This window comes from Sinocyclocheilus rhinocerous, unplaced genomic scaffold (assembly GCF_001515625.1).
Source record: "Sinocyclocheilus rhinocerous isolate Xijiao unplaced genomic scaffold, SAMN03320098_v1.1 scaffold297, whole genome shotgun sequence".
NCBI lineage: Eukaryota > Metazoa > Chordata > Actinopteri > Cypriniformes > Cyprinidae > Sinocyclocheilus > Sinocyclocheilus rhinocerous.
Genome location: NW_015649240.1, coordinates 1,204,124 through 1,215,859, shown reverse-complemented (window position 1 = coordinate 1,215,859; position 11,736 = coordinate 1,204,124). Strand labels below are relative to the sequence as shown.

General features: G+C 35.3%; 1 protein-coding gene across 1 annotated transcript in view; it reads right to left on the bottom strand.

The window, feature by feature from the left end:
• The window catches only part of pigg (phosphatidylinositol glycan anchor biosynthesis class G (EMM blood group)), a 107,394-nt gene that overhangs the window by 40,495 nt on the left and 55,163 nt on the right, over positions 1-11,736 (bottom strand). Inside the window, exon 10 of the mRNA XM_016515224.1 lies at positions 4,042-4,448. Within this exon, the coding sequence (XP_016370710.1) occupies positions 4,042-4,448 (407 nt within the window). The remainder of the gene's footprint in view (positions 1-4,041; positions 4,449-11,736) is intronic.

The following is an 11,736-nucleotide window of genomic DNA, read 5'->3' as shown; positions in this document are numbered from 1 at the left end:
TTTTGTAGGCATTAAACTGCCAGAATTTTAAAAGAGGATATCTCCGTTTGCATTGAACTTTCAGCTTCGTAACTTTGCAGATATTGTTTATGCTCAAACAGCAACATTACACACTAACTAACGTTAAAAAAGTGAAATCGCAATGAACCACCCCTTTAATTTAAGCTGAATATTAACCTATGTAAAAATTTACACCGGGATAAAGTTACTAAACTGAGAGCAAAAAAATTGGGAGTGAAGCTTTTCAGGATTGTTGGCAAATTCTGTGTGTATTTACTCTTGAGGGTCTTTGTGAGAAACCAAGCTGGTTTTTGATTGGCTGACCGGTCGGATACTGGCTAATGGGGTAGAATAATGCTGGCAGAGACCAGCGCCGTACCATCTGTCTGTAAGTGTGCCACTGCCGCTTCCAGAGACTCACGGATCACAACACACAGGAGAGAACAAATTTAATCGCCCGGGGTGAAGTGTGTTTAGACGCTGGAAGTTTGGGGGATATTTATCCAACAAACTGCAAGAGGGCATTTGATTAGATGACAAATAACATGTTCACAAACAGAACTGTTATGCAAACTAGTTTGGTCATAATTACGGTTTTACCATTTTTAATCAGTTTTGCTGATACCTAAACAGCCCTGCGGTGATACAAAAGAATCTTGAAAAGAGTCGGAATGATTATTAAAATGGCAATTAAAATGCTTAATAAAAGGGACGAATATTAAAACTTCTTTGCAGTGTACCAATTAGTCCTCTATTCATAAAACAATATTTTCATTAGCCAAAAAGTCTGCAGGCAGTCTGAATATGAGCCCAAGAGAGTCCAGAGTCCTTCTCTAAGATATAAAACCAGAGACTGTGCGATTCAGAGGTTGTGAACATTAATTGCTTGCTGTCTGACTGTAGTCCGAGTCTTCTGAAGTCATATGATAGTCTTGTTCGAGGAACAGACCAGAGCACTTGATATTCACTGATAATCTTCCACCGCAGCTCTCAAACGAATGGCGCTTATGGCACATATTTGACATCATGACTTGGCTAGAAGAATGTTATTGACAACAAACCTGTGGCATGGGCTCCACAGGTTGTTGGAGAATAATAATAACTCAAATATTGGTCTAAAGAGACAACAAACAAATGAATGAGCCAAACATGAGAAAGGATGACAAAAGAAATAACAAGAAAAACGATGAACAAAAGAAGAAACCAAAAACAAACAAATAGAGAAAGAAATGAAGAACAAAATAATGGATAAACTAACTGTAATAAACAATAAACAACTGAACAGACAAACAAACGAAAGAACAAAAGAGCCACCAAACAAACAAAAGAATGGACCGAACAAGAAAAACAATGAACAAAAAGAATGAACACAAAAGGGCCAAACTAAGAAAACAAAGTGCAAACAAAAGAGGAAAAACAGAAGAACAAGCAAATGAACAACTGAGCAAACAAACGAATGAATACACAAATGAACGGAAGAATGAACAAAAGAAAGAATGAACAGCAGAAAAAACAATTGCATCAAAAATGTCACAAAAAACAAAGAAAAATGTAAATTATTATTTTCCAAATTAATTTATATGTTGTTGCTACAGTAAATAGAATATATAAATACAATTTTAATCTTTTTTTAAGATTTGTATATAATATATATATATACAGTGGGTACGGAAAGTATTCAGACCCCCTTAAATTTTTCACTCTTTGTTATATTGCAGCCATTTGCTAAAATCATTTAAGTTAATTTTTTTTCCTCATTAATGTACACACAGCACCCCATATTGACAGAAAAACACAGAATTGTTGGTTCCCTTTAAAATCTTAAATGATTCCCTTTGAGCTAAATTGACCTGTTTCCCTTACAAATATAATGTAATATAATACACTGTAGTGTGTGTGTGTATATATATATATTGCGGTTTATATTTATTTCGGTTAGGATGCTGCCTGATGGGCCGTTCACAATGACAGCGATTCGCAGAGTTACCGCAAACTGATGTGATTCTTTTTCAATAAGAGTTGGCATCTTGAGCGACAGTGACCGTATGATATGACTGCCAGGCACAGTTCAATACTGCTGTCGAGTTGAGATGCCTACGAGCAACAAGCAGCGTAGCGACCCAACAACCTGCGGTGATTTAATCGCTGTCAGTGTGAATGCACCATTAACTACCTATGCAGACAGTCAGACGTCTCAGAGCAGAGCAGCACATCCTCAAAAATGACTGAAAACAGCTCTAGTTAGTAGGACTGCGCGGTTCATTGAATTTTAGTTTTATGAAACGATTATGAAAACATGATAATCAAGACAGAATGACTCCGCATGCTGCATTCCATTCCTTTCATTTCTTTGATAGTGGTGAGCTTTTGCACCGCCTTAAAAAGTCCAAACTTAACATCCAAATCAGTCAAATCAGACATGGCTATTGTAAAATGCAGTCTACTGAAGGACATGCCTGATATTAAAAAGAGTTATTAAAAGCGTACTAAGCTGCGAGAGAGAACTTACGCTGTGCTTACGCCGCGGCTTTCTGTGCGATATAAACACAATTCTGAGAAAAAATAATTATATATATATATATATATATACACTGTATATATATATATATACACATCATAATTCAGACTTTTTTTCTCATATTTGTGAGAAAAAAAAGTCATAATGACGAGATATAAACTCAGAATTATGAGAAAAAGGCAAGAATTGAAAGATATAAAGTCGCATTTACTTTTTTTATTATTATTATTATTTTATCCCATGGTGGAAACAAGCTTCCATATTAATGTAAATCAGTCAAACAAAAGAAAATGAGAAAATCAATCACTGCTCTTGACTGAATTACTTAACTGTAACTTTAAAGGGTTAGTTCACCCAAAAATGAAAATCCTGTCATTAATTACTCACCCTCATGTCGTTCCAAACCCTTAAGACCTTCGTTCATCTTCAGAACACAAATTAAGTTATTTTTGATGAAATCTGACAGCTTTCTGACCCTGCATAGACAGCAATGCAACCGACACCTTCAAGGCCCAGAAAGGAGGTAAGGACATCGTTAAAATAATCCATGTGACATCAGTGGCTCAACCGTAATTTTATATAGCTACGAGAATAGTTTATGTGCGCAAAGAAAACAAAAATAACGACTTTATTCAACAATTTCTTTTCTGCCATGTCTCCACTGATGTCACATGGACTATTTTAGCAATATCTTCACTACTTTTCTGGGCCTTGAACGTGTCAGTTGCGTTGCTGTCTATGGAGGGTCATTAAACTCTCGGATTTCATCAAAAATATTGTAATTTGAGTACCGAAGATGAACGAAGGTCTTATGGGTTCAATAGACATGAAGGTGAGGAATTAATGACAGAATTTTCATTTTTGGGTCAACTATCCCTTTAATACGAATCAAGAAAGGTAAAAAAGAATAAGAAAGATATCTTAATAAGAAACAAATGTTTTATTTTAGATTTGATTGTTTCTGTAGCAGTATGGTATTAGCTGAATACTATACTGTTAGATAAACTTACATGAAAAACTGGAAGCATTGTTTATTTTATTTTAATCTTTTTATTCTATTGTATTTGTTTGATTGCAATTTGCTTTTTTGTTTTTATTGTATTACTGACTGTTTACTTGTCTTCAGTAATTGTTTGAGGACTTTTTTTTTTACTTTAGTTAGTCTAGTATTAGCCTAGTATCTGTTGCAACTGGTATTAAGAACTGCAAACTTTCACTGGTCTCTAAAATTATGAAGCAATAATCATAAAATCAGGAACCTTATTTCCAGCAGAATATACTTGATATACTGTATAATGCTATCATGAAAAAAAACTCATAAGGTTTTGGTCTTAATTAATATTACTTAATAAAAAATAATAAATAAGTAAATTAAAATTAATAAATAAAAAGTATTAAACCAAAATTATTTATAAAATTTAAATTTTACCTAAATAATAATAATATATTTTATCATATTAATAGTTAGACAACAGGCTCTACATAAGGACTCAAAACCGAACATGATGTCTCTGTGTTCTTACCTGTTGAGCCAGTGTCCAAAGTCGGGCAGGTGCGCCCACTGCACTCCGGTCTGATTCAGTGACCTCAGCAAGCGGCAGCAGGTCAAGGTCAGCAGTGGGGTCGCCAGTGCCAGCCATTTCTCTGAGCCCCAACTCATTCCCAGCTCCACCACCGGGGAGAATGACGGTCCTTCTTCGGTGCTGGAGGGAAGCAAAAGCCCCTCGTCCTCCTCCTCACATCGATGCCTCTGTTCCCTGAAGTACTTCCTGCAGACGTCCTGGAAGATGGCCAGGCACAGCGTGTTGAGCAGGAAGTACCAGGTCTGGTGCTCCTCCTCTATGAAGCTGCTGGAGCCCAAACTCAGGGTGTGACCCACCGTACCGATCAGCAACAGAGCGTCCAACTCCGACAGAGTCCAGTCAGAGCCCTAGAATAAGAGAGAGGTTACTATTAGCCTCCTTGTTTCAAACCTAGTGAGCTTTCTCACTGTTTACTACTCCCTACATAGGCAGCTACCTTCTAAGGCAGCATAATAACTGAAATGGAGCCTCGTAAGTGACTGATTTGGAGATTTACACAGACAGCAACTCTGTATATCAAAGAAAATAGTTGATTCACAGAAAATACACAGCAAAAACACATGCATAAGTTACTGATTGAACTATAGTTTTATTAATATAATTTGCAGTACTGAATGAAATATATGTTTAATCAAGAGGATTTCTAGGATATTTTTCTTCCATTGAGCTTCTGAGATGGACTTGAGTTGGTAGGATTTTTTATTATTATTATTTTTGGAATTTCTTATGCTCATTTAATTGTTTAAAAATACAGTAATAACTTTAAAATTGTGAAATATTTTTTTTTTTTACAATTTATAACATCTGTGAATATATATATATATATACTTTGTGAATATATTGTAAAATGTATTCCTATGACGCAAAGCTGAATTTTCAGCATCATTACTTTAGTCTTCAGTGTCACATGATCCTTCAGAAATCTTTCTAATATGCTGATTTGCTGCTCAAGAAAAATTTCTGATTATTATCAATGTGGAAAGCAGTTGTGCTGCTTCATATTTTTGTGAAAAACCATGATGCATTTCTTTTTCCAGGATTCTTGGATGAATAGAAAGCTAAAAAAAAAATAAAAAATCTTGTGAGCTTAATGAAATTTTTTTTTTAAATGTTGTTCAAAACATTTGCTGTTTCTTTTGAGGAGCACAAATGCTAAATGCATTCATGATACATGTACCAAAGAAAGTTAGCATGCAGTTTCTTCCACTTCTTTGGACATTTTATATGGCACAGAGCATGCTGTACCTCCAATTGTTGCAACACATTCACTACAAACATCCCGTCATCAACACATCATGTATGGCCATCTTCCATACAGACAAAAGTTTCCACAAAAAAACTAAACAATACAAGCAGTCAGATGTGAAGCATAGAGAGAGAAATGGAGTGGAAAAGGTGAAGCGGTGAGAGTTGAAAAGGGCAAAAACCACAAATAACTGAAAAATCTGACAGTTTGTGACAGTAAAACGCTGCTGACACTGAAGTCGCCGCTGTCCAACACTGTAAAACAACTCTACAGACAGCACATTGATGTGTAGAGCCCAGAGCTAACATACAAACACACTCACACACACACACGAGGTGAGAGCGCATGTTGTGTTTCCCACAGTGTGTAAGTGCAGGGCTGCTGGGAGCAGAGCAGTGTTGACTCAAAGGGAAAGTGCTAACATCCACACACACACACACACTTCTCTGGGGAATCCTGTACCCTGGTCGATTTCTTCACAATCACGCACAACGGTAAGTGATCAAAATCAGCCCAACTTAATACACAATTCTGGTCTCATTACGAATGATTCATCACTGCCTGTTATTCTGAAGACACAAATGTTTGTTTTCATTATCTTTCATTCAAATGTAATCACAATCTTTTGCATTCCGAAACAAATTTTCTTTTCTTCTAATCACAGACGCACAGCGGACAAAAATATTATTGACCAACTATATTTTTGTGAACAAAATGTGAGTACTGCAGTGGCAGATTTTTTCACTAGGTGTAATCAAATTAAAATCAAGTGACAATATCTGCCAGTGCAATAAAACACACACACACACACACACACACACACACAATAACAACAACAACAACTAATAAATACATAATAAAACAGCTTCATAATATCTTGTTCAGTTTTGCTTCTCCAGTAAATGTATCATGCTTCAAGGAGTTTAAAAAGATGAAATAAAACAATAATAAAGGAATAAAAAAAAAAATATATATATATATTATTGTATTTCTACAAATATAAATAGTGTATGTATATATGCAAAATATTACATAAAATATACAGGTGCATCTCAATAAATTAGAATGTCGTGGAAAAGTTGAATTACTGAAATAAATTAACTTTTCCATGACATTCTAATTTATTGAGATGCACCTGTATATTACATATAAATAATAGAATATATAAGAAGACAATAATAAAAATTGTTGTTGTGATTTGATCTAAACGAAAACAGCGTATCCGTGTGGTGCGGCTGACACAGAACAACATACGCTGTTTGCGTCCAGCGGATACTCTCCAAAATGGCGCTACGGTGACAGAGGAGACGAATTGTTGAATAAAGTCGTTTTTTTTCTTTTTCTTTTGTGCACAAAAAGGATTCTCGTAGCTTCGTAAAATTACGGTTGAACCCCTGATGTCACATGGATTATTTTACCGATCTCCTTGCTACGTTTCTGGACGTTGATCGCGGCAACCGCTGCCTCCCATTCATCACCCGAGCAACACCTGGGTGGAAGTCATCCGGCGGGGGAAATGGATTGTGTAAGCAACTTGTGTTTGTGTAAACACCGTCTGGGACAAACTCGCTCTCGCTTCTCATTTCTGCGCAAACCGTCTCTCTTTACTTTTTCGCTTTTTCATATTGTCGGTCCCATCGAAGGGAATATTTGGATCCACGACCAAAAAGCAGCACAAACGCATCAGGAGTTTGTTTTCTGGGCTGCGTTCAGGTCTCCGATGGTTTCATCATTGCAGGAGCGAGCGCTGAGCTAACGGGGCCACGCGCAGTAATCTATATGCTAATCCAGAAACAGACAGAAATTCCTTCTGACGACAGGCTGTGTGTGTGTGTGTGTGTGTGCCTGACCATCAGGTCATGTGCAACTAAACAGCCTGTTTGTTTCTTTAAAGTAGACATATTGTACAGTATTTTATGCTTTCCCTGAAGTCCACTTATAATGTTACGCTTTCTGCACTGTAAATGGGTTTTTCATGAGCATTTTCCACCCTCTCTCTCTGACCCGTACAATTAAACAGCCTGCTTTTGCTGTTTTTGAGGTCAACATGAAACAGCATTTGCAGCCTATTTTACTTCTGCAATGCGAGTAGAACAGATTATTATTATTTAGGAAAAAAAAGTACTTTTATCCATCAGGAACTGAAGTGTACAGTGCGTGTTTTATAACTGAATGAATCTAAGATGAATAAAAATTAGTGTTAATTTTGTCAGCTATTTTTAATTTAGTCTTAGTCCTGTGTCTTAGTTTTTACCATATTTAGTCAACTTGTCCTGTTTTTGTCGACTAAGGCTATGTTCACACTTGGCGTCTTTTTTGAAGCTGTCAGCGTCTGTTTGACATTATAATCCTATGGAGTAAACAGGCCCGTAATCAGCTATGAGGCCACCGAGGTCCAGACCTCGGTAAATTTTTCATGTTAAAAAATAAAAATTGTTCTTTGAATGACTAATTTGCTGTTAAACTCCTCATATGAATGCCTGCATGACATGTATAATTCAGTTTAATTCAGTTTAGACAGTTTGCAAGAATGTTTAGCGTCCGTTTTTGCTGACAGTATACGACATTCGGTAAGGGAAACGCAAAAATGATCATGATATTATCTGTCATAAACGTTATCAACGCTGTCAAAAACAGTAGCATTTAACACTAGTACACACAGATCTGTAGAACAAGTAGGTTACAGAATGAAATGAAATACGCAAAACCTAGCCACGAAGAAGTCTATGCTTTGTCATTCAGTATAGTTAAATTTTCACAAATCATGCTATAAACTTGCATAAGAGCACTAGACAAAGTTATTGTAGTTATGTATTGTTGCAATAAACAACTGATAAAATTATCCACCCTTAAATATAGTAAAGTATTAACAAATTTTGATGCAATAAATAGGGTATGATTTAAAAATAATCATTCCTCCAAAACAGAGAAAACATCTTTCACAAACATCTACATGTCTGTCTCCTTTAAAGTGTTTATAGTGTATATGAGTTGTATTTGTAGGGGTTATTATAACACATATCTTTAACACCAACCCATATCACAATAACACTAATAAAAATAAGTTACATGACAGGGAAATTGTTTGCTTGTTTGGCATGACAAGAAAACACTTTGAAACAGTGCCTATTAATACAGTCAATATAAAATTAGCTTTCTTTGAATCAATTATTCAACAGAAATATGAATAGAGGCTAATTTGTTATGATTGTAATTTTTTGGATTTGAAGGTGTGATAAATTCACTTGTTTTCCACAATAATTTTTTTCAATTTAATATAAATGAAATAAACAATTCTACAAAATGTCAAATCAATGTGTGATTTCATAGAGTGCATCATTTTTATTAATAGGTGAGGCTTTTTGACTCCATTATACTACAACAATAAGCTCAAACAATCATTAAATAGCAGTTTGGCGAATATTGGTGAATAAGTACACTATTAAAAATAAAGGTTCCAAAAGGGTATGTATGTATGTATGTATGTGTATTCATTCATTTTCTGTGATGCCATAGAAGAACCATTTTTGTTTCTACACAGAACCTTTCAGTGACCAGTACTTAAAATTTTTTTTTTTTTTTCAAAAAAAACAAAAAAAGCTCTTTCAGAATGAGTACGTTATTACATTTTGATGAAAGATTACAAAGACCTTAGGAATATGCAAATGAGCACATTTGAAAACACATGCAGGACTAAGAGATGAGGTCTTATCAGAGTGAGAGTAACTTTTGAGTTTTGGATTATAATAAAAAACAAAACATCCTCTGAAGTGTCGAGTAAACATCTCTATTAACAAGGATGACAGCAGCACTAATTGATCAGGAGGCAATTAATGCAGACTAATTAAACACTGTGCCAGAATTCCCAACAGCAAGGGACATGAAATACAGACACAACCCACATTTGCTGGAAACAGAGCTGGAACCACCTTTAAAACAGGATTGATTTTTGTAACATTGATTTTTGTATATTACTACAATTATTTATTTATTTTATTTTGTTATTATTTTAAACATGACATTGCAAAAAATATTGTGCTATTATTGTCCTGCAAATGAAAAAAAAATTATAGGAATACACAAAAGTTACTGTCACAGAAACAAGATTCTTTTGACATCGCATCATTATCATCATCATCGCATCATTAATGCTTTTAGAATGATCATCATTCCCTAATTTCTACTGATCTCAGCAGTTCCAATAAGCCATCAGTGAAGGAGGTTACTGTCAATCATGAGCAACTTGCAGACGCTTTGCGTCAATCCCATGATTCACTTCACCTCTGTCTCACAGGTATCGGCTGAGGGGTCACTGTCACACATGTGGGAGTAACTCAAATTTCTGTCAAATTGGCCTGGATCCTCGGACAGCCCATTATATGGAGAATGAATTGGAAATACAGCCAATTGTCTCCTGGATCTGCACCTGTCAATTATACATCTGAGGCTGTAGTGCACTTCAAAGGGGCAACAGCCTATTTCTACGTAGAATTATAATTATTTTTTTATCACATATATATATATATGTATGTGTGTGTGTGTGTGTGTGTGTGTGTGCGCATGCACTGGTTTGGGTGGTTTATGAGGACACAAATTTGCATAATGACATGGGTATGACACCTGTATTAAAATGTGAAGAAGGTGGTTTATGAGGACACTTCCTGTGTCCCTGTAATTCAAAAGGATTAAAAAAAATCTAAAAATGCACAAATTTTTCTGTGAGGGGTTTAGGTGTAGGGTGATAGAAAGTACAGTTTGTACAGTATAAAACCATTACGCCTATGGGGAGTCCCCGTAAACCATTATATATATATATATTGATATTTATCATAATATTCTCTTACCATTAATGGGGAAGGAAATACTAAAAAAAAATGTAAATCCTGAAGAACATTTACTGTAGTTGTTAAAACTTTTATTATTTTAATGTTATATAACTATTTAAATTAAAATGAATTATTTTGATTCCACTACTAGTTTCTGTAAATCAGAAATATTTGAAAATGAGTAACATTTTTTTTAAAGAAATGATTACTTTTATTCAGCAAGGATGCATTAAATTGATCAAAAGTGACAGTGAAGACATTTACAAGGTTAGAAAAGAGTTCTATTTCAAATAAATGCTGTTCTTTTTTTTTTAAGTGGGCGTATTGTCAAAGCCGTCTTTTGACAACAGATCCTGTTCACACTTGACCTTTAAACAAGTAAAAGGACATTGCGTTTACAGCAAAGCCTGAGTCTAAAGTAACCACAGAGCTTCTCTACTCATCCTTAAATAAATTGTCAAGGATAAAACTTCAAACAGGATTTGTTTTTGGTGTTTAGAGCAAATAAAAAAATCTGAAACTCTGCTCGGTCCTCCAGAGACATTAAGCTGCTGTGTGTGATGCTTCTGATGTTCAAAACTTTCTCCCATCACAGCCTAAATGTGCAAAGACGACGACAAGACACATTCACAGGTTGACTTCGCTGAAAAGTGTAAAGACAGTAAACACGATGGCAAAACATTGCTTTGTTTGTTTGAGCGGTCCGACATGTCAAATTCAGTTTGTCCCACCAATGGAAGACGAGGGGCAACATTTTGTAAACAAATGATTCTTCACTAAATAGTAAAAAAGGCCCTAAAAAAGGTTTGGTTTCTCTAGGTCATGGTTTCTTTACTGGACACTGGTTATTTCAACGGTGACAGGAATAATCATTAATAACTTCTAACTAGGGCTGTCGATTTAACGCGTTAATCTAATTAATTAGTTATGGAAAAAAATAATGCACTAAAATTTTTAACACAATTAATGCACCGTCCCCGCCCCATGTACGTCAGAGCGAGTTGAAAGCATGCAGAGCCGTCTGCTCTCTTCCGAGTAGCACGAGTGCAAATGTGAGATTGATTTTATACAACAGTTCAATAAATAAGAAGTTAATATTGTATTATAGTTTAGACAAGATTTTCTGTTTTTGATCAGTTTTGCCAACTCAGATTTTACCAAACAAAGCCACAGCAGAACTGTTGTGTGTCTCCAAGCAATACACAATTTCTGAATGAATCGGGTGAACCAATGATTCAATGGCCCATTAATAAAGAGAGCCATTTACTTAATTCCTGAATGAATCAGCCGTTTGAACGAATCAAATGAATGAATCAAATGAATGAATGAATGAATGACTTATTCGTTAAAGGGGTCATATGATGCGATTTCAATTTTTCGACCGCTTCCTGATCCTGGGAGAGTAGACTACAATGCCGTCTGTTCTAACTTATATTTAAAGAGTTTTTATATTTTATATAATTAAAGACAGTTTTTTGGGCAGTGTAGAGTAGGGCTTGTTGTTTGCAATTTCTCCGATCACAAATGCAGACATGGTTTTATGTTCACGCGGCGCGATGCAAT